The sequence below is a fragment of the Brassica napus genome, unplaced genomic scaffold (genome assembly GCF_020379485.1).
Source record: "Brassica napus cultivar Da-Ae unplaced genomic scaffold, Da-Ae ScsIHWf_69;HRSCAF=117, whole genome shotgun sequence".
Taxonomy (NCBI): Eukaryota; Viridiplantae; Streptophyta; class Magnoliopsida; order Brassicales; family Brassicaceae; genus Brassica; species Brassica napus.
In genome coordinates, this window is record NW_026016754.1 from 62,372 (window position 1) to 86,095 (window position 23,724).

A 23,724-nucleotide genomic window follows, 5' to 3' on the forward strand; every position below is an offset into this window, starting at 1 on the left:
AAAACAATATGGAGGTTTTAAAGTTTGTGGTAACGTAAAAATCAAGTAACAAGATTAATTAAAGTTTAAGATTATAAAAGATGCTAAGTCTAGGGCGATGGATCCGGTGTCAAAACGATCATGAGCCAAATAACTATTCAAGGAACAATTCAAACAAGTCTAGAACTCGAAAAACAAATAAAGTTTGACCCACTATCGTGGTGTCTCCCCTTTTATCAAGCAATTCTAACACCTAAACTGTCGTTTGGATTAGAATATGAAGACAAACATTAAGTTCAGATTCGATTTGTTCACAATTTGCCCTAACATCTACTTTCGCTGGTTAGGGACAAATCACCCATTCATGATATTTCTAGCAACCTAAAACACTTTTGATGATTAGATTAAACCTAGAATCAGGCACTAAGTAGCTAGTTTAATGCAGGCAGTAAGCGCAATCATGAATAGAGAAAATCAAAACATAAATCCTTATTTGTATTTAGCTCATGGATCTAAACACCCTACACCCTAGACTAAGCAAGGTGACTACTCAGCCATGGAGCAAGAAAACACAGAGACAGAGATATAAAGCAACATGAAATATGACTGAAATAAAGTAATAGGGTTCAGGGGGTTCTTCTCTAAATCGAGAGAGATGGCCTTCTCCCTTTACAAAGTAGCAAAATCTCAAGTCTCCCACTCTAAGGTCTGGTTTCTTCTCCAAGAAAAATGCGTAGTATGATAAAGAGAAACAGAAAATATGATATATCAAAGCCACAGGCGGCTGGGAGAGAAAATAGGGATAATTAGGGCAAATCCCGTAATGATTGTAGTTTTCTTAAAAATCTCTGCCGCTGGAACACTCACTCGGAACAGTCACTCGGGTTGCTCCGCTATCTGACTGTTCTGCGTGAAAACCACCAAATTGCATTGTTTTCTGCCTCTTTTGTTCCATCTGGTCCATCTCTCATCCAATGCAACTCTAGACCTGTAATGACTCCAAAAGGACTAGAAAGACTCGATAAAGACTTGAAAACCAATTTAAAAGCATATATACAAGATGTATAAAACACCATATATCAAGCTGCTTTTTTCGTGATTTATTTTGGGCTGATTGTTTTATTTTGATATTTGCTAAGCTTTAATAGTTTACTTTTCATAGGAGGCCCATAAGAGAGACGTTCCTTGTGCAAACCTATTATCTTCTTCTTTGTAACTCTCGCCAATTGTGAAACTAAATCGTCACCGGTTACAAACAACACCCACTTCTTCCACTAATTCATCATTTACTCTCTTCTTCAAATTAGTAATCGAACAATCTTTTAATTTCTATAAGACCGCTCATAGTTGCATATTCTCTGGCAAAAATGTAACTATTGACAAGAACTTTAAAGCTTGGGATATTTTTTACTACAACTGTGACTAATCCAGAGGCGGAGGATTGGCTGGCGATGGAAGGAAGGTAGGGTTTAGGCGAAGAGAGGACGCCGGAGAGAGTGGTATTGTTGGGGGAGCTAGCTGGCGATGAAATACCAGAATAGATGATTGCGATGGTGGCGCGTGTGGATTCGTTTCAGTAACATGGCTGATTTTGCATCAGTCCAGCTTGAATGGAAGAAATCTGATAAAGGAAAGGCTGTGAATTCGTTGTGTCCCGGTATAAGCTCGATGAGTGGTTTGTGGAATTGGGTTATTGCGATCATGGAGAATCTAAGAGAATCGCCTTTGTTGGTGCACTTATACGAGGCTGAGGAACGGAGATTGTGAAGACATAGCATCTAATGGAAGCTCTTTTGGAGCAGAAGAATGGGTTAAGCACATGATAGGTGTGGATAACACAAACGTTCAAGAAGCAAAATATAAGTTACATTGAACACCAACCAAAGGTAATGGATGTCTATTATCAGGATTTGAATTTTGTTTTTTCTCTTGTTTGGAGAGTAATAAGTTATGTAGTGGTCCATTTACAAGCACTGGTTCAATGTTGGGGAGTGATTTGCAAGGTCTGTTTCAGAGATCAAAACAGTAAAAGAAAGACTTAGGCGACTCCTATCTCTCAGTGGAGTATTTGGTTCTCACTTTTGTTGATGATAAACAGTCGCTTAAGGATTTTCAGATATCTGAGAGAAGCATCCTCTGACTGGAAGAGATGACAACCGGTTGACTACAGAATCTGAAGAGATGACAGAATGGTAATCAACTATGTACCAAACTTTTATCTTTCTTTTTTTAACAATTTGGACAACAGCTGACTAAAGGTAATCAATTTTTTTTTTCAGTTGATATCTCTCGATATGGTTCCATTTATTACTGGAGAAAAATATTGAGGAGAATTAGAATGTAGAGTAAAGGATTTTAAGTAAGTTACACACTCAGAAGGCCAAAACCATTTTGTTTATCTATGAGATCCACACACAGTTGTCTGTGCACGTATGAAACATTGTTTGATTGTATGGAAATATTATGTACACTTATCTTGCAATGATTTTGAAGAATCTTTGTCCTTTCAGGTGCGACTAATGGGGTGGTGGGTGCTGTTAATCTGCTAAAATCAATGTTGGGTCGAGGTGAACTATGATATACGGTTAGCCAAACGTTTTATCTTCTAATCATTGATTTTAAAAACGTTTCTTTATTAAATGCTTAAAGTCTTTAAAACTGGTGAATCAAGAAAAACCAGTTCGTCGGCTTTCTAACAACTTTTTTTCTTTCACGATCTTTTAGAATATATAAGGTACAACTAAACTTTAGATTTTTTTTAATGGTTCGTATAGTTGATGAATTACAAATATGGTGAAGAGAACCTCCATTTTCTTTTCTGAAAGAGGAGCGAACAATGAAAGAAATGACGAATAAGATCAGAAATCACGTGTTCATGCTTTTGGTAAGTTTATTTGGAGGCTTTTAAACTATGGTCTTAGTGTGATATGTATCTTTTCCCATATTAATGAATGCTCTTTAATTTTATTTGTTACTCTCCAAATCGTTTGATGGATATAGGGTTAGCAAACTGTATGTCTTTTTGCTGTGCGTAATCTGGTTATATATGTGGAGTAGAGTCTATATTACTTTAACTGTTGTCGTCTTCATTCTCTGCAGGGGTTGGAAAAACCAATATCTTCTGAAATCCCAGTTGGCGATTTTGGAATTTAGCCTGAACTGCTTGTGCTAATGTCAAAGGATCACAACCTGGTTTTACTTGATTAAAAAATCTCTAATTCTTTTTGTTTGGTGATCGCCTCCGGTTTCGTTTTTGTGACTTGATGAAGGAGGCAAAATAGAAGTTTTTCCTTATAGGCACAACAAAAGGGTCTCTACCACTGATACACCATTCAACTTTATTACGAGCTCTACAATCAGCTACATATGTATGCTGATTAAGTTTGCCATCTCTGGCATCCATGAAATTGTGTATTCCAAAATTATAATTTGGCTTTTCAGATGAAAAAGATTTCTTTCTAATATTTGGTCTGAGAGTGAACACTGTGAAAAAAATATGCTCAACTCCTCGAACAAGCTTGGAAGATAGAAGCAATACAACATCCAGCAGTCGAGTTTGAAGATCATAAAATTCTGGTGAATAAACTATTCTGGTCAATGATTATCTGTCATAATGTTTTATTTTTGCTGACATTATCTTAACATACTACGCCGACAAATTCTTTGGATAAATCTATTGAACAATTATCTTTTTTCTCGCCAACTATTTAACAATTACTTTATACAGTACTACAAAGTTTAGGCAAACAAAACTTTGTAAACAATTCCTAATTTTTCATATAAAAAAATATCAAAAACATATTCCACTTATTTTAATAAAATTTAAAACTGAATAGTATATTCCAGATATAATATTAAAAAAATCTGATTCATTATTAATATTACATATAAAAATACGTATTTAAATAATCTGCATATCACCCATCTGCTTTTTTTTACTGAATTTTTGCATCATGTCCCTCATCTGTTAAAATCAAAAATAATCGTTTAGGACTTCTCTGGTATGTTTGAACTTGCAAAATTGTAAATTTAGAAATTATATTTACCAAAAACTAAAATAAATAGAAGCTTGGATTAGTTTTATGAAAATTTACAGATATCAGAAAATTAAAATTTTAAAACACTACATTTTTATCTAGAAGATTTTGTGAACAAAATAGAAAAGGCTAAAAATCCACAAACACACGACTTATTGCATGTATATATTTTACTACTTTGATTAAAAAGATAAAGATGAAATTTTCCAGAAAACATATAATAGTTTAAGAGTCCCACTAAATAACTTCGCAAAACATATAAAACATAAATAAAAATAGATAACTTAAAATAAAACAAGCATATATATCAAAAGTATAGACTATAAAAAACGTAGCTCTATTAAAATCATCTCAACAATATTATAAAATTTAATTAATCGTAAAGAGACTGAACTTGGTTAACAAAAATTCAAACAGTATTAATCCTTCAATCAAAAAAAAAGATCAAACAATATTTAACCTAAAGAAATCATAAATAAATAAACAATAACAATCATGAAATTAACTATTCAAAAAGGCAATTGCATTTAAATTTATAAATTGACTCAAAGAAATTAAAGTTGAATATTTTACCATCAAAAGGTTTCAGTTGAAAGAGGTAATAAAAATAAATAAGATGAACTACTGAATAAAGATTCACACATTATATAAAAATATTTTTTAAAATATAAATAAATATTAACTAAATATTTAATTAAAATAAATAAAACTAGAAAAACAAAACTGAGAAAGCATTGAGTGTGTAGAAATGGAACTGTATCTAAAACAGAATTCACAATATAAACAATTATACTTTCAAATCAAATTATTCTACATAATTAACCGAAATCTCGCGCGTAGCGCGGAAAAACCACTAGTAATGAATAAAACAGAACATTTAGCATCTATATATCTTATACAATAAAGTTATATTTTCTCTCTTCTCATGCGTCCACGTCAGCAAAGAAGGAAGAGCTTTTTTTGACACCTGGCACTACGAAACACGAGTCGCACCTGCGTTTTATCAATTATGCTTGGACTGAGCTTTTATAGATATCATAGATGGGCTTTGTAATCAAAATGGGAAGCCCATTCAAGTTTTAGGTTTCCCCATCGTCTTCTTCACGACGATAATTCCAAAGCTCGCCTTTCACCTTCCCGTAACCTTTCAACCTTCATTATTATGTGCTTAACTCTGGTCTTCAGCGTAATTATCCAACTCCTCCAATTGAGCAGCATTCAATCAACCTCTTCGCATCCCCCAGTAACTGGCTGAAGCTTCAACTATACATATCCCACCTTTCGATGATGAAAACCACAACTCAGACGAGATACCACTTACAATAGATATCACCTCCGATGGAACTCATCACTACGATGAGAAAGTTTTGTGTTTCATCAAAGGATATTTCGTTGTTTGATACTGGTAAGTCATTGTTCCTTTTGCCTTTTTGATTAATTTATACTTTCCAAATTCCAACTATGAATGATTGATTCTTTGTGTTTGATGCGATTTGCTAGCTTGCTTTGATCACATGTACACTCGAACATCCTCCAAGAACTTACATTGTTGACAGCTCTCTCATTCCATAACCTCCAGAAGTAGGTCAGTTCTCAGGTGGTAGATGAACTTTGGAAATACGTTAAGTGAAAAGAACGTGTGTAGATGAACTCAATATTCAGAACGTCTTTCTATGCAACATTCAGCAAGGTGGTAGCTTCCAGTTACACTAAAAAGTCAAAAGTTTGGAAAGCTTGGATCTGATCTAGTCACGTGCTCAAAGTCATATTTTTTTGTTAGTATTTTTGCAATTATTTAAACAATGAACTTGTACAGCTTGAGAGGGGACAAATTCTGAAAGCGGATCCATACTTGGGGTTAAGAGAACCAAGCATCACCTTCCTTGCTGAATCACAATTTTCTGAATCTTTCTTAGTTCTACAGTTACATTATTAAGCTGTTGAGAACAAAAGCATCGTAATAGACATCTTACAGTATAACAGTGCTATTACGAGATCTTCACTTCTTCCTATATATGATAATATGTTGAGTTCTGTATCATTTGTAGTACAGTTCCCACACCAAATTAAGTTTAGAGATAGTAAAAATAGAAGACATGTTTATGCCTTTTGAGATTTCAATATGCATCGACAGAAACAATAAATGATTTTCTCTGTTTTCACATTAAAGTTTAAGAGGTATTCGATTGAACCACTAAGATCCGAAACGAATTTCAACTTTAGTTCTTTCATAATGTTTCTCAAAAAGATCTAGAAGCTTGATCTTGAGCTCTGCATAATACAAAGAACATATAAAAGCAAGACTTGGTCCTAGAAGCTGTCAAAGTCCAATGTATGAGGGTTCTGAAGCAGAAGAAAATGTAAAAATCATTATACATTCATTCATTTATTAAATAATCTCATGAAACCACTGAATCATCGTCCACTTTACTGCTACTCTGTTGGGGGTTGATTAATGGAGGTTTGTAAGTAGCTTCTAACTTAGTTGAGCTACCTATTTTGTTTGTTCTTGAGTGCAGAGTTGTGGACTTTTCGTCTTTGCATTTTCAGCAGATTTGAGCTACTTTTTATTGTCAAAGTTGTGGACTTCTTTTGGTCATTTAATCTTAAATCTTTTTGTAGTTCTTACAAATCTCTTGCTTTGTGCTTTAGTGATTTGGTTACCAGTTGCTAAATCTCATTAGATTAAAAACTTCATGAGCAAGGAATTAATGACGTGTTAGAGAAAAACACAAAGAAAAAATTTACCGCAATTGTTCCAGCTATAGTACGTGCAGTAACGCCAGCTATTGAAAAAAACATGTCTTCTGCAATTACAGAGTGCTTCCAGGTTTGAAATTAATGAGAAATGGTAGAGGTGATTTCTTTCTATTGTTGAAAATACTTTTCTTTCTTTTATAAAGAGTGGAGGTGGTGACAAAGAAGTTAACCAGCTATAGTACGTGCAGCAATGCCAGCTATTGAAAAAAACATGTCTTCTGCAATTACAGAGTGCTTCCAGATTTGAAATTAATGAGAAATGGTAGAGGTGATTTCTTTCTATTGTTGAAAATACTTTTCTTTCTTTTATAAAGAGTGGAGGTGGTGACAAAGAAGTTAATCAGCTAGAAAAATCTGTTAATTCAAACCTTGAGGCAACAATAGCCGTCAACGTATCTACTGAGAATAAGGGAACTATACAAGTTTTTTTGATCTCTGTGTTAGTTTTATGGCCGCCAATGTTCAGGATTGTGATCTCCAGTCTCTACTTTTTACTATAATTCAGGTTAGAAATGGAATTGGTACACTGTTTAGTGGACCACGGTACCTGCTCATAAGTATTAAATGTATTTGATGCCTCACTCTCTCGTGCAAATGGTAGCAGTTGTAAGGTACATGGTTAAGGCATAATCCTTGAAGCCAATGATCAAGCGGCGTGCTTCCAGAGTACCAATACATACATGCAATTGAGGCTTCCCATCATTCACTATTTTCTTCCACGTGACAAACAGTGGACTACAAGAAACGAAAAAAACAGTAGACTATGAGTAAGGAAAGATTATGCATCAGGATACACCAAACCCATTATCCATATAAAAGAATTAACATAAACACTGAATATATGATATGAGCCAAGTATAATTTCCACTACTGGATATAAATACTGGCAGCAAAAAAAAAAAGGGTTTCACTACAGAACAAACACCCTACACGCAAGCGCTAGAAGTGACGAACGTTTCTTAGGGCCGGCCCTGAGATTTAGGGGGCTCTAGGTGGTTTTTAAAAAATTCCAGCTAAATTTTTTTTTGTAAATTTGGGGGCTTAAAAACAAAATTTTGGAGGCTTTTTTTCTATGTAATTTTTTCCAAAATTTTTGAGGGCCTAAGGCCAATATTTCGTTAAGCTTTGCCCAGGACCGATCCTGCCGTTTCTGCCTTATCCATAGAGTTTTTAGACAAAAACACATTCATTATACTAATTTCCCCTCCGACCATGGCCATTTCAACACTTAAATGTACAACTATATTTACTATGAAAAAACAATCAACTACACTCAATTACAAACACTGCTAACTACTACAAACAATAACAGAAGATTTTGAAGTTTTTATCATATAAGACATCTGAATCCGGAGCCGGAATACCCCTAGTATATATATATACTAATAAAGGAGAGTTGTCTTTCTCCACAGGCAGCCACGTCATGAGGAAGCATGGGGCATTTTTGGACACGTGGCATCCAGAAAAAAAATCGCTGTTTGTTTGCGTTTGATGGGCTTTCGCCGAAATCGCCGTTTCTTTCGTTTGATTGGCTTTGGTTTAGTTCTCGATTTCGTGTGGGCTTTTTAAGCAAACATTTCAAGCCCATACAGACGAAAGACTGACCGTCTTCCCCGTTACCCTTCCTTCGTTGAATCGAAGATCTGAGTAATGGATGCATAAATAACCTTCGCATTCAATCTCAGTTAACTCGACCCCCACTTCGCCACCTCCGTCCTCTCAACTTCTTCACAATCTCCTACCCATAAATATACGTCTTCGCCATGGTTTGCACAGATTCTTCTCTCATATCCCCTCAATATGAAATCAATTTCGCGAGGCATGAAGCAATCGGTTCCTTAAAAACCTCTGTCGATGACGTAACCTTATATTTCCAGCACCATCCAGAGTTCCGTTCGAGAGACTTGCAATGCTTCAGAACGTCACACCGAAACCGGTCCGTTACATCTCTCACTTTTTCATTGAGAACTTCTGTTTCACACTTATGACTTTTTTTGGTGTTGAGGTACCAGATGATTTCATTAGCGACAGATCTTTTTTTGGTGTTGAGGTCTATTTTTCCATTACCAAGTTCTCTCCAAACTTTCAGTTAAACGTCATTGCGCCAGTTTACATTCTAAGCAAATGTTTACGTTACCATACTGTATGATCCATCAAAGAGCTTGATATCATGTTAACCCAAGTGTGTTAAAACCAGCTCCAGCCGTATCTTATCAATTCTATTGAGATGAAAGTTCAAATTCATGTTTTGTTTTGTGGACTGTTTTAGATTAGATGCAGGAGTCTCAGTAGATATAATGCCAGGCCTGAATTATCTAGCTAACTTCGCATTACCTCAGCAGGTTTGCAGTTACATAACAAACACTAAAAAACAATATTAGCATTGACAAATCTTATCGTAAGGCCGTTTTTCTTTTGCTCAGCTTCTGAACATATGCCTTTTCCCTGGATCAGCACCTTATAACACCTTCAGATCATGTAGAAATCCTCCCCCATTTGATGTGGATAATATCAGGTATGATTACTTTAAAAGGACACAGTCTCTAGTTCGTTGTCTGAGCATGTAGAAATCTTAAGACACTTTTTGCAGATTTCGTGGAACTTCTGATCAGAACATCGATGACCTTGACAGGTACTCAGTGGTTGAAAGAAAGCTTGGTTTTCTCGAAAGAACACTGAGGTGGAGACATCTTGCTCCCACTGCCTAACACCTAATATACTAGGTAAGAATTCACCCCCCGCCCTCCTCCCTTTGCAAAATATACATTTCAAACAAAGTTCCATTTTGGAGTCTATTGGCTTCGTTTACTTCTATGCAGGATATTATCCTTTCGCCGATAAAGACCCTTTCTTGATTAAAACTTTGCCCTCATGTCTACTTCGTTGGGAATCAAGACTGATATGACAACCGTTTAGTAAAAGGTACAATCTTCTTGCATAGAGATTGATTATATAAGTACATAGTGGATACTTTTTGTTTCTTGGGTCAAACAATACTCTTAAGTTTGTTGGGTAATATATTAATGTTGCAGGTCAGAAGGACAGCTGGTCAGGTTGATCTACATTCCTAAATTCTTTGAGACCGTTGTTGCTGTTGTGGTGAGTTGCAATTTTCAACTTGAGCAGAGATCATCCTCATTGGAATTCTATTTTTCTTTCATATCTCAAATTTACCAAACATATTGTTTTTTGGCAGGTGAACCTAAGGAATCTGAAGTGTCAGCTTTAACATTCAGTATAAAGTTAATCGCAATACCGTAAAATGTTACATCTCCAAGTCCTACTAAACAGATGCATTTTATGTATTTTCTTGAGAAATACTTTTTAAGATCTTTGGATGCGTTGTTGTATTGTTTTTCTTTTTGAGAATCTAATACATTAATCTTATCAGTATTTACTAAGAAAATGTTACAATATGATTATTAATACATTAAACATGGATGAAAAAACATGAATATGTCCAAAGCTTATTAACTCCACACGGATGCATGCTCCTCTGGAGCTCACTTGAAAGAGTTTTTGTTCATGTTATCTCTTACGCTTTTTCGTATGTTTGACATATTTATTATTTGTAACTTACTTTTTCTTTTAAATCTCATTAATAATAATGTGATGATAAAACTATTGTAAAATTATTACTAAACTCCCTAGAGAAAATGGATTTGATGTTTTCAAAAGACTTTACATATAATTATTGATTATCTAAAATTGATTAAATATTTAATTTTACTTTTTATATTTAATTTAATTTTCCATAAGTTCAGAGGCAGGACCTATAAAACAGATCATTTTTTTTCTATAAAAACAGACCATTTTAAGCAAGATCGTAACTTTTTATATTATGCTAGAGAAATAAATTACTTTTAGATAATTAACATAATACAAACAAAGAAATCAATTATATGGATTCCCTCAAAACAATAGCCCTTTTCTCAGAAAAACAAATTCCCGCAAAAAAAATTATTTCATCAGACTCATCTTTTGCCAGCATTAAAGAAGATGCAACAACTGCTATTTTTTAAAGTAAATGACTAAGTTCATCTATTTATTTGATATATGTTCAATCAATTTTATATTTTAAAGTTATAATTTAGAACACCATGACTATTATATACTACGCGAATAAAACATATTAGTGGATTTATATTTGCCGCATATAAGAAAACATTTTAAAAATATATTATCACTCCTCTAGGGTAACAATTTGTCTATGTCTTCTTTTTTCAACATATCTATTTTGTAATGTGCACATTTACCCTATACACTATTAAACACAATTTGTTAACTAAAAACTAAACACATGTCCAACATAAAAAGTTTCTTTAAACTCCATGAAACAATCGCATCCCACTATTATAATACACTTGCATCAAAAACGATAACAAATAGATGAACTGCATTTTAAATTATACAAAAAAACCAACAAAGAATTACAAATTTGATAACCTCAAAGGTTAAAACCTAAACAACCACGTATATACATGACCGTTTGAAGTTCTGGTGTGTATAACTATTTGCTTAATGACATATTCTTTAATTGTTCAGGGCTGGAATATAAACCTAACATATTGTTTTGTTACTATGTGAAAACTAAGGATGAGATATTTGAGTAGATAGGAATAATACACTTTCATTCAATACATCCCCCACCGAAAAGATTAAATGATTCAGTTACTTCTTTTGGTTTTAGTCTTTGAAGAGAAAAACAAATTTCAGAAAACATTTGTAGGCAATTTAGTTCCTCTTAATTTTGAGATTATTAATGGTAAAACTACATTTAAGTTAGTTGGTTAAATTACATTTGGTTCAATTTAACTTATTCGAAGTAAACTATAAGTTATGATATGAAACTCAAGTAAAATCCTGTTAAAAATTAATGTAATACTCTATTAAGTTATAACACTTTATAAAAATATTTCAAATAGCATGAGCGACTTCTCCAACAAATAATTTATTATAAAAAGTTAAACAAATGCTAAAATAGTTTACAAAACATAATTAGTAAAACACTAAAAATATAAGAAAATTTCATTATAAATTGAATATCTAATATAAACTGAAAACATATATTTAAAATATCATTTGTTGTTACATAATATATACTAATTATTATTTATGAAATTATTTAAATTGTTATTTATTAATTTAAAATATAATTATTTATATTTTTATCTCATTACATTTGATTTTCAATTGATTTAGCTTGGAGGTGGATGTATTATTATCGGGAGAAAATTAGTTATTGTAATAATATTAAAATATGATACTATTAGAAATAGAAAATATTAGTTATTCTTACTTTATATTTTTTTCAAGTATATCAAATTTTAATAGATATAAAATAATATAAATTATTACATTTTCTTTATTTTTTAATTTAATAATTTAATAAAATTTACAATATGATCTTAAAATATATAAAATTTACAATATGATCTTACAATATGGTCTTTTCAACTCAAACCAACAAAATTTAATAAAATTTACAATATGATTTTAAAATAAAAACAGCACAAAGTAAATTTTTAAATTTTTTATAAAATTAAAATTATTTCAGAATAAAATAGTTTTATTGTAAATTCACCCGTCCGTAGGGCGGACCAACCCCTAGTTATTAATAAAACACAAACTTATTATATGCTTCTTGTGAAACTACTTTCCTTCCTCTTCCTGTACATCATATTCAATTGTTATAACATCTCTGTTTTCCTCAAGAGAACCAAAACGAGCATATTAGATAGATTCAATTCGATGTACTTGATTTAGAAATTTAGAAATTTAGAATTTTTTTTCTTTTGATTATAATTTATTTCATGATTTATATATATTAAAAATTTCTACATCAAAACAATTCACTCGCCTTAACACCCAAGTAAGGTTGGTTTAGTTTAGTTTTGTGGTATGATTTTGGCGGGTGAAGAAAGTTTTGCTCATACATGAACATAGGAATTGTTCAAAATTCAAACTAATCATTTATTAATTTCCTTGAATACATGACCTTCCAAAATCTATTCCTACATTTAAGCAAATCTTCTTAACAATCTCAATATCAAATCAAAACAAATCGTATAAATGGTTTTGTTCAGAATTGAATGTAATCATTTATTTTTTTCCTAAAATATATAACCTTCGAAAATATATTCCTATATTTAAGCAAATCTTCTTAACAATCACAATATTAGATCATTCACATAGATAGCCAAATATTTTTTTTTGGTTTATACTCTTGCAAATCACGTTAAAATCGAATCATTTAAAGCGTATATTCCTTTCAATAAATTAACTTTCTAACAACCTAATCAAATTGGGAAAAAATCGACTTGAATATTCCATATATATAATCCTAAATAATCACAATTAACAAAATCTTTAATAATTATATGCGTGTATACTTAATTGTTACCCTTTCTTAAATACATATATGTAACTCTTCCCCAATAACGTTAAAACCATAGCACTCAAAGCATCTCTTCTTAAAATGTCTACAATAACTACTTTTCATCCTCTCACAAAACTGCGGCCTTTTAAGAATCATTGGCGAGTGCAAGTCAAGTGTTTTCATTCTTGGAGGCAGACAACATCTTTTGGAGATACGTTTGAAATGGTTTTAACAGACCAATGGGTAATTAAATTCTTCTGTTTGTTATAACCTGTTCATGTTTTAATATTCTGAACTAATATTACCACTGTTTTTTTGTTAGGGAAACAAAATCCAGGCCTCTTGCAAAAGAACACACATGTATCGTTTTCAACGTTTCTACTTCAGGATTAAACGGGGCACGGCCTCTGTCTATCCGATCGAATTTTCTTTGTATTCCATACCTTAGATGATGCTTAAGAAAATCACAACACATAATCCATATTCGATAAAACCAAATCGAAAATAAATAAACTGAACCAAAATCGAGAATCCCAAACCTTGAAACTTCCTGATCTATCTTCACCCGTTTAAAAGATCGCAACAGAAACAAGAACGGACAGACGGCACCAACAAAAAGAGATGAAAGAGAAACATTTTTTTCTGTTGGAATGAAAAAAGTCGTCGAAGGCAAAATTATTTCTGTTTGTTTCGCAAAAAAAAACACAATATGAGTTTCAAAATTAGGCCAAGGTCAAGATGTTTTTGTTCAATATGATGTAGCATTTTTAAAATGATTACAAACTGGCCAATTAAATATATCATAATGGGCTTGCAAAATTTAGTTACCAGAATCATGTAGTTTTTGTTTTTTTTTTGTACATTTTCATTTGTTTAGATTATTACTGTTTAAAAACTCTATAATTGTTACTTTAATATATACTTTAAATCACAAAGGTTATAGTATAATTTTATAAAAGACCCACAATTGGCAAACATAATACTCAAATATTTTTATTAAATAATGTTCATGTTACTAATAAAATAGAAAAGTTGTTCCAAAAAATCTATACATCATCATAATTTCTAGCGGTGAACAAAATACATCAATCTCAAAACCTATAACTATGAGTATGAGTTATTGGTTGTTGTATTTTAATGGATTTGAAAATCCGAACTAAATCTAGTGTTATTGGTTCTATGATTTTCAAATCTGTATTAAAATTATGTGTTATTGGTTTAATGATTCATAAATTCTGTATCAAATCAAATGTTATTCAATCGTACGGATTTACTAATATATTTGTTTTTATAATGGATTTGAATGGATTTGTTTGGATTTTTTAGTTAAAAATACAAAGACTCAAATCCGAAGGAAAACCTATTAGATTTATAAATACTATGTAGATTTTTAAATCAATCAAACTGTAACATTAATTTTTAACATAACCTATAACTATAAAACTGTAACATTAATTTTTAACATATAATCATTTAGAACATGGGCGCGGATCCAAAATCCAGCATAAGTTTATAGGAGAAGACTAGCGGTAACCTTATCCAATCCGGTTAACCGGTCAATATGATAACCATAGGTTTCAAGCAAAAAGTAAACCAAAAAACTACATCCGAGTATCAAAGATCTGAAGAATTACCTCCACAAAGGACGTTTTAACATACAAAAAACTTTAATCAAATTTGTGAAGAGGATAATAATGCATGTCAACTTATTTGGAAACAAAACCGAGTTCAACCGGTTAGCGACTTCACTTCTTTGAACCGCTGGCCTCTTCAAATTCAGCTTCAGGGGTCTGCTGGTCAGTCCCGCTTGAACCTTCACCGCCAGAGCTCCCAGACGAGCCTGATCCTTTAGACATGTGTTCTCCAATCTTCGACACCGCCTTGTTCGCTGCTTCAAGCTTAGCCTTGATATCCTCAATCTCTTCACCAGCCATCGCTGTCCTGAGATCAGACACTGCAGTCTCGATCTCAGAGGCAATCTCAGCAGGAATCTTCTCCCTGTACTCACTCAAGCTCTTCTCAACGCTGTAGATTGTGGTATCAGCTGTGTTCCTCAAGTCAATAAGCTGCTTCTTCTCTTGATCCTTGTGCGAGTTGAGCTCAGCTTCTTTCACCATTCTGTTGATCTCATCGTCTGAGAGACCACCTGAGGATCTGATCGTGATCTGTTGCTCTTTGCCTGTCGCTTTGTCTTTGGCTGAGACCGTCACGATACCGTTTGCGTCAATGTCGAAGGTGACTTCGATCTGCGGCATTCCTCTTGGCGCAGGTGGGATCCCAACGAGATCAAACTCTCCTAGACTCTTGTTGTCTGCAGCCATCTCACGCTCTCCCTGAAGAACCTTGATTCCCACTTGCATCTGGTTGTCCGCAGCTGTGGAGAAAACCTAAGAAGCAAATCATAGTTAGCAATCAATAGATTCAACATACATCCAAAACAGTTATGAATGTACCTGAGACTTCTTTGTAGGGATGGTGGTGTTACGGTTGATCAACCTAGTGAAGATCCCTCCAAGCGTCTCGATACCGAGCGAGAGAGGAGTCACATCCAAAAGAAGCAGCTCCTTGACATCACCACGGAGGATACCACCTTGAATAGCAGCTCCCATGGCAACAGCTTCATCAGGGTTCACACCTTTGCAAGGGCTCTTCCCAAAGATCTCAGCGACAATCTCCTGCACTTTGGGAACACGTGTCATCCCACCAACGAGGAGAACTTCATCGACTTCCTTAACCGTGACTCCAGCATCCTTCAAACAGTTTTGGCACGGACACCTCGTCCTCTCAATCAGCTTCCCGACCAAAGCTTCGAACTTGGACCTGGTCAAGGTTATGTTCAAGTGCTTAGCTCCGGAAGCGTCTGCGGTGATGAAAGGAAGGTTGATCTCGGTCTGAGATGTTGAGGAAAGCTCGATCTTGGCCTTCTCTGCAGCTTCCCTCAGCCTCTGGAGGGCGAGCTTGTCTTTAGTCAGATCAATGTTGTCAGATCTCTTGAACTCAGAAACCAAATACTCCAGCAGAGTGTTGTCGAAGTCTTCTCCTCCCAAGAAGGTATCTCCATTCGTCGCTTTGACCTCAAAAACACCGCTCGAGATTTCCAGAATAGAGACATCGAACGTTCCACCACCAAGATCGAACACAGCTATCACACCCTCCTTGTTATTCATCCCATACGACAACGCAGCAGCTGTTGGCTCGTTGATGATTCTCTGGACATCAAGACCAGCGATCTTCCCAGCATCCTTCGTAGCCTGTCTCTGCGCGTCGTTGAAGTAAGCTGGAACGGTAACAACAGCTTTGGTAATGCTCTTCCCGAGGTAAGCTTCAGCTGTCTCCTTCATTTTGGTCAAAACATTAGCTCCAATCTGACTTGGAGAAAACTTCTGACCATTCGCTTCAACCCAAGCGTCACCGTTCGGCGCCTTGACGATCTTGTAAGGGACCATTTTCATCTCCTTCTGCGTCTGGGAATCGTCGAAACGTCTCCCGATCAAACGCTTGCTCCCGAAGATGGTGTTGGTTGGGTTGGTGACAGCCTGACGCTTAGCTGGTGTTCCAACGAGAAGCTCGCCCTTCTGGTTGATAGCAACCACTGATGGTGTGGTTCGTGTTCCTTCAGCGTTCTCAATGACTCTAGGAGTCTGTTAAAAAAACAAGATCAAAGTCAATAACTTGCCTTTATTCAAACAATCACATCAAGATCAAAGTCAATACCTTTCCTTCCATGACAGCTACACAAGAGTTGGTGGTACCCAAATCAATACCGATAACATCATTCCCCACAGGCCTCGAGCTGGATCAACAGAACAAATAAGTAAAAAAAAAAAACATTACAAGGGAGACAGATTCATGTTCAAGAGAGATACCAGAAAGGCCTTGCGAAGTGACCTAACTTCCCAATCAAAGACGTCTTTCCATTTGTAGAAACCTACAGATTCAATACTAAAAAGTGTAAGCTTTCAACTTATATTAGATCCACTTCACAGACGAAGCAAAGTACGAAACTTTATGAGAAATCGATTCAACCCATTGGATAATTTCAAACCCTAATTCATTTCCAAGTAGTATTACCGATTCACAGATCTAGAAAACTAAAACGTGATTTCTCAAGCTAGAAATGAAGATCGAGGGAAAAGATACATACGGATTTAAACGCGGAGACGGAAGCTGTGTGGAGTTCGCGGCGGCGAAGAGCACGTAGAAGCGCGACGGAGGCCATTTTTGGTTGGAGAGAGTCGGTGGAGAAAGAAGGGTTTAAAGCTCGGAGATGGGACACGCACAACGTGTAGGGTTTAACCATTTATAGGAAAAGCCCCGTGGGCTACAAGTCATTGTCTGGGCCTTTTATGGGCTTATTGACATCATAGCCCAATTCCAATTATGATTTTCTCCAAAATATACCTCATATTTAGTTGTGATTATGATTTGTTACGATTCTAAAATAATTTCATGGTTATGAACTTATGCGGATTGATAATTAAAAGTTAAAACATAGCATATGACAATATCATAATATATGTATATACATATGTTACTTGTAGCATGAGAAAATGAAAAAGCATTTCATAAACCCATATACAAAAGATCATATATTGTTTTGATATCTCTCTTCTTTTTCCATAGTTTTGGTATAGAGTTGTTTTCACTATGCATCTTCTTGAGGCTGGCCATCTCCACCACCTTCAATGTTGCTGGTGTTGAATTGAACACGAGGCTTGCCCATACTGAAATTAAGAACTCTTGCATCCATGTTGTATTGTATCTCTCCATCAAACAACATCTTCCTTATGTAATGCTCTACATCCGATCCTATCAATCTTAGTGTATACTCTGTCAATGGTGCTCCCTGTCAAAGAACAACAAAAAGTCTAGCTCTTCTAACTATCTCTTTATGCCTTAAAAAAAAATTCTTTATAAAAAAATATTCATTTTCCAATGTAAATTTATTAGTTTTTTTTTGAATTATATGACTTTTTGTATCACGCAGATTGTTATATTATTTGTTTAATTATGGTTACGTAAATAATTAATAATGTTTTAAAAACGTAAAATTAAATCATTTTTTAATTTCATGCTTATTTCTAAAATGTCATCTAATAAAAAACGAAGTGAGTGAGTATCAATCTCTCTTCCAGAATCTAATAAAATGTTTAAGCAAATGATATATATATATATATAGTGTCTTCTTCTTTTTTTTTTTTATAGTGTCTTCTTGAGTGTACTATATAGATGATATTGTTACCTCATAGTGATCGACTAGTTCCTGGAAGTAAGAATAAACCTTGTTACAGCTCTCATCTTCCCACACAAACTCTTCAGTTGGATCAAGAATCAAAGTGAGTTTATCTATCTGCGTCTGGTCAAACTCACAAGTCTCTGGATCGATATAAGCAGCGTATATCCTGACGTGGCGTGTCACACTGCTTAGCCACTCACCACCGAACTCTCTTGGCAAGCCTGTGCTCTTCACATTAGTCTGTTTCTCCACTGGTCTCAATGGCGTTGGCTGCTTCTTCATCTGCTGCTCTGCTGGTTGCTCTTCTTTGATTGTATCTATTCCTTGTTCCTGGAGTGTGTTGTCTTGCTCAGGGTTTGTCACCACGAAAGCCTTTTGTGATGTTCTAATTGGTCGGATTTGACCAGCCATGGGAGGTTGTAATAGAGAAAACTTAGGACAGGCAGTGTAAGAGAATGCTGCAGCCATTTTTTTCTTGTCTGAAAAATGTGAAAAAAGAAGAAGAGAGTTTATGTTGTGAGATGTTATCTGGTAACAGAACCATGTTCTGTAAAGAGATTTGATGAGGTTGAGAAATGGCCACAGCTTATGGATGAGCTTCTCACAATATTCATTTTGTTCATTCTTTTTTTGTTTTCTTGGGGTTTTGTGGTTGATCTTAAGCCACTTGAGAGGTAAAAAATATTTTTAATATGTTACATATTTTTTTTTTGGTAAAAAATATGTTATGTTATGTTACATGTTTTGTTAACTATTTTTCTGTCTTTAGATTTTTATATAACAGAGAATGATCTAAGAAAATGATTTGCATAGAACGTTCATTATTTTTTCTCATAGCATAAGACAGAGTTTAGAGTGTACGTGGATTATTATCATCTATACATTCCATGGAAGTTCAAAGCATAATAAAAAAAGACTTGTAGGATAAAACATTTAGTTCTTGTACTTCATGGTTTCTTTCTCAAACCCAATTGTTGGAAACTGTTTAGCAAATTTCCTCAACTTCATGGCGCAGCTTAGCAATCTCTGATTGAATGGTTGAAGAAGCTTCCATTGCTGACACAAAGTCTTTCAGCTTGGTCCCTAGTTTTCAGAACACAACGAGTTAAATAAGTTCAAGCATTGTTTACAAAGAAAGTAAAAACATTGAATCAGAGATAAAGAGAAAATGAGAAAATGAGGAACCTTGAGCTTCAGATTTGACTTTGAGAGCCAACGTTACAGCTTTGTCAAAGTATTCAGCTACTTTAGCAAAGTCTTCCTCAACAAAGCCTCTGGAAGTGAGAGCAGGTGTACCTGAAAAATAACAATGGTTTGAAAAATTTCCATTTCAAGTAGCAAAACAAAAGTCTAGCTAACTATGATTCCTACCCATTCTGATTCCACCAGGAACCATGGCAGAAACATCTCCAGGAACAGTGTTTTTGTTTGATGCAATGTGAACAGCTTCCAACACTTTCTCAACTCTAGATCCATCAATTCCCTGCCAACCAAAAAAAAAAAAAATCAGATAAAAAAAAAAAAGAGTTTCAAGTAAGAAGATTTTATAACAAGGTATGATCAAGTAACCTTGGGCTTCAGGTTCACTAGAACCAGATGGTTGTCGGTTCCACCAGAAACAAGTTCATAACCTTTCTCCATCAGAGTCTGCACCAAACAACAGTTAGACTTTTTAAAGATAAAGTCAATAGTACATAAATTATACATATAGTGTTCTTTTCTTTTTTGACCTGAGCGAACTTTGCAGAGTTGCTCAGGACTTGCTCTTGGTATGCTTTGTACTCTGAAGTAGTTGCCTGCAATTTTTAACAAAATATTAAAGAAACTGTTAATAATCCAATAAGCAACGTTTAATTGTTACCTGTTTTAAAGCAACAGCTAGTCCTGTAATAGTGTGGTTATGTGGACCACCTTGAAGACCAGGGAAGACGGCTTGATTTATCTTGTCTTCAAAATCATACAAAACCTTTTAAAAAAAAAAAAACAACAAAATGAATAAGAGTGTAGATAAAATCTTTAAAACATTTTTTTGTTTTGTTTTGTTTTACCTCTTTCCCTTGTTTGTTAATTTCCTTACCACCCTTTCTGTAGAAAATCATGGCTCCACGGGGTCCACGAAGTGACTTGTGAGTTGTGGTGGTCACAACATCCGCATAGTCGAACGGTGAAGGGATTACACCAGCAGCAACCAAACCACTGATGTGTGCCATATCTGCTAGCATCACAGCTTTTTGCTTGTTACACACCTGCCAAAAGAGTTTTGGATCAGAACTCACTCTTGATTTACAATTATCTGTTATGAGTTTCTTTGAGTATACCTTTCGGATGCGGGCATAGTCATACAATCGAGCATAAGCACTCGCACCAGCAACAATCAGTTTTGGCCTGAAAAGAGTAGCACTTTTCTCCATCTACATATCAAGATTAAAGACACATGTAGTATTGTAAGATCAAGCATATACTACCATGATGCTTGATTAAATAATAGAGAACCTGATCATAGTCAATGTAGCCAGTGCTCTCGTCCAAGCGATAAGGCATTGTCTCAAAGAAGATAGACACAGCAGATATCTTCTTGGTGTCAGTCTGATGAGAATTAAGAGAAAACAAACTGTTATATACTCATAAAAAGATAATGGACGTTTAGGTTTAAGTTTATGGTTTAGAGACACAATTAAAGGTGCAAGAAAATTAACAAAGTGAAGTTGATGGTAACCTGATAACCATGAGAAAGATGACCACCATGAGGAAGATCAAGTGCCATGATTCTCTCATGAGGTTTGAGCAATGCAGTGTAGACATGGAAGTTGGCAGGAGATCCAGACAAGGGTTGCACATTCACTGTATAACCACAGGACTCGAATATAAGTATCATCTAAGGATCATAACAAGTCAGGATACATGGAATGAGTAGTTAGTTACCTCCCCACTTTTCAGGATCTAATCTGAAAGCCTCAAGAGCGCGCTTTTGGCATAAAGTCTCTGCCATGTCTATGTACCTTCAAAGCAAAAGGTTACCATTCTTGTCACTGAGATGAATCTACAATCATGTCTCAGATAGTGAAAAGTGAACATACTCATTTCCTCCATAGTATCTAGCACCAGGGTACCCTTCACTGTACTTGTTAGTCATCACAGAGCCAACAGCTTGCATCACCGAGACAGATGTGAAATTCTCAGATGGAATGAGTTCAAGTCCCTTTTGATTACATTAATCATCACAAAAGATCAGCAACAACTTACAATCTTCACTCAAAAAGTAACAAGACTTAAAGAGAGACTAATTAATTAATTAACCTTCCATTGTCTAGCTTTCTCATGCTCAATAATGTCAGCAATCTCAGGATCAACCTCCTCCAAAGATGCGTTAAGCTGTTTTGGCCACTGTAACAAGCCATTACACACACAGAGAGGTTTTATTATATTTCAGAACAAAAGTCATTGCTTCAGCCGCAAGGAAACTATATACAACGAAGATATTATTACAGAGAGGGCCAAAGGAGAAATGAAAGGGAAGTTAAGTAAAGCTTACAGTGACACGAGATCTCTCCTTGTCATCAACAGCTTCACTGGGCAGAGATGACTGTACGAAACAAGAACCAAGAATCAGAAACTCAAATCTTGAAAACTTGGACCCGATGATGAAATCTGATAGAAAGGAGAGATGTTGAGGACGTTACCATGTAGCATGTAGTTGATCTGATAAGAGGACGAATAGGTTTGTCAACTGAAGAAGAAAGTCTCCGAAGAGCCATGGCCATCGCCATTTTCGCTGAACCTCTCTCTGCCTAGCTCCCTCTCTCTTTGGAAACACCCTAGAGATAGATTTGAATCATGAACGAGAGAAAAAAAAAGACTGGTGGGTTTATCCCGTGGAGAGATAACGAGAGAATTGTGGCCTCTGCTTTTGGCTCAGCTTTCAGTGGTTGCAGAAAACTTTCGAATTTTTTCCCTCTTTTCTTTTTATATTTTCTTCTAAAAAGGAAAATTCATTTTTATTTTATTTTTTTGTGGTAACAGATTTAATCAGTTAAAGTGAATACTTTTTTTATAGATTAAAATTTTATTCTTTTTTCCCATAAGGATTTGATTGATAATAATCATGTATGCCATCTATGCCCGTTCATTCGGCCCGTAGGCTCTATCCCGTGAATGAACAGTGTGTTAATTTTTCGGAAGCTTCTTAGTCTTGTTTACTGACCATGCAATCACCACATGACTTTTTTTCATGTTTCGGCCTCACTCATACGATATCGCAAATCACTTCGATAGATCACTCATTCTTCTATTATTTCAATTTAATCACGCTTAAATCTAGAGTTCTAAACGAATATGTTCCCGAAAAGGTAAGCACATTTTGGTAACATATATAGTTAAATCAAAAACTATAGCATGATAGAATACAGACCATTCCCTAGAGTCTAAAGCTATCGGATGACTTACATGTCCCCGGAAACCATAAACAAAGCTTACAAATTAGTATCTTACCAAGTCAGATCAGACCCAACAAACAACTCTGAAATAGGTAAAGAACAAATGGGACAGGAGGAAAAGTCAGATCTCTTAGAAACACAAAGAGTTATAAGAACAACTTTTCTTATTAGCTTTAGAAACTACTTAAAACTAAAGCTCTCAATATGTTTCTCTCAGATCATATGGAAAACCTCTCCATTAGACCTATATTTATATGAAAGACAATTCCCTTTAACATGTGGGATATGGAAAACACAAACCTAACCTAAATAGAAACTTCCTTTTCCTATTTCTAGGTTTCCTTATTGTGTTTATCTTAACATATTAAACATCTAATAATATGTTAAGTTTCCACAAGCTTGGAATTATCCAACATTCACCCCCTTAATTCCAACTTGAATTAGGGAGATCAATTTCTTGAACTCCGATTAAGCTCCTCATTTGCTTGAACATAATCCTTGCTAATGGCTTGGTAAGGATGTCAGCCTTCTGCTCAACACCCGGCACATGCTCCACTTCGATATGCCCGTTCTCCACACACTCACGAATGAAGTGATACTTCTTGAGTACATGCTTACTCCTTCCATGGAAAACTGGATTCTTGGTTAGAGCAATGGCTGATTTGTTGTCGATCCTAAGCTTGACTCTCTCGCCTTCTTTGCTTAGTATCTCACTCAACAATTCCTTGATCCATATAGCTTGCTTCGCTGCTTCTGTTGCTGCCATGAACTCTGCTTCGCATGATGACAATGCAACCGTCTGCTGCTTCTGCGACGTCCAAGTAATCAGTGATGAACCGTAGTAGAATGCATGTCCTGACGTGCTCCTCCCGTCATCGAGATCAATGTTGTGACTGCTGT

General features: G+C 34.9%; 3 protein-coding genes and 1 long non-coding RNA gene across 5 annotated transcripts; 1 reads left to right on the top strand and 3 right to left on the bottom strand.

The window, feature by feature from the left end:
• Nucleotides 1-1,084: 1,084 nt before the first annotated feature.
• On the top strand, nt 1,085-6,054 carry LOC106401561. 2 transcript variants are annotated; one of them, XR_007336628.1, is made up of 6 exons: nt 1,085-2,171; nt 2,259-2,338; nt 2,490-2,563; nt 2,754-2,863; nt 3,079-5,421; nt 5,517-6,054. It is a non-coding gene; the product is annotated as an uncharacterized LOC106401561 (long non-coding RNA). The 2 variants fall into 2 exon arrangements; XR_007336629.1 differs by lacking the exon at nt 2,259-2,338.
• Nucleotides 6,055-14,690: 8,636 nt separating this feature from the next.
• On the bottom strand, nt 14,691-17,456 carry LOC125605086 (heat shock 70 kDa protein 9, mitochondrial-like). Its single transcript, XM_048775092.1, has 5 exons — nt 17,300-17,456; nt 17,022-17,083; nt 16,870-16,948; nt 15,609-16,796; nt 14,691-15,542 (listed from the first exon to the last, which is right to left on the bottom strand). The coding sequence occupies exons 1-5, from the start codon at nt 17,453-17,455 to the stop codon at nt 14,901-14,903; spliced, it is 2,127 nt and encodes a 708-aa protein (XP_048631049.1). The 5' UTR covers nt 17,456; the 3' UTR covers nt 14,691-14,900.
• Nucleotides 17,457-17,632: 176 nt separating this feature from the next.
• LOC125605088 (NAD(P)H-quinone oxidoreductase subunit M, chloroplastic) lies at nt 17,633-18,988 on the bottom strand. The gene is made up of 2 exons (XM_048775094.1): nt 18,398-18,988; nt 17,633-18,001 (listed from the first exon to the last, which is right to left on the bottom strand). Exons 1-2 carry the CDS (start codon nt 18,857-18,859, stop codon nt 17,801-17,803), a joined length of 663 nt encoding a protein of 220 aa, XP_048631051.1. The 5' UTR covers nt 18,860-18,988; the 3' UTR covers nt 17,633-17,800.
• A 207-nt stretch (nt 18,989-19,195) lies between these two features.
• LOC125605087 (serine hydroxymethyltransferase 1, mitochondrial-like) lies at nt 19,196-22,332 on the bottom strand. The gene is made up of 15 exons (XM_048775093.1): nt 22,072-22,332; nt 21,924-21,974; nt 21,689-21,775; nt 21,469-21,590; nt 21,314-21,390; nt 21,108-21,232; nt 20,885-20,977; nt 20,710-20,802; nt 20,440-20,637; nt 20,253-20,357; nt 20,122-20,187; nt 19,961-20,038; nt 19,763-19,874; nt 19,577-19,687; nt 19,196-19,474 (listed from the first exon to the last, which is right to left on the bottom strand). The coding sequence occupies exons 1-15, from the start codon at nt 22,156-22,158 to the stop codon at nt 19,377-19,379; spliced, it is 1,503 nt and encodes a 500-aa protein (XP_048631050.1). The 5' UTR covers nt 22,159-22,332; the 3' UTR covers nt 19,196-19,376.
• Between the last annotated feature and the right edge of the window lie 1,392 nt (nt 22,333-23,724).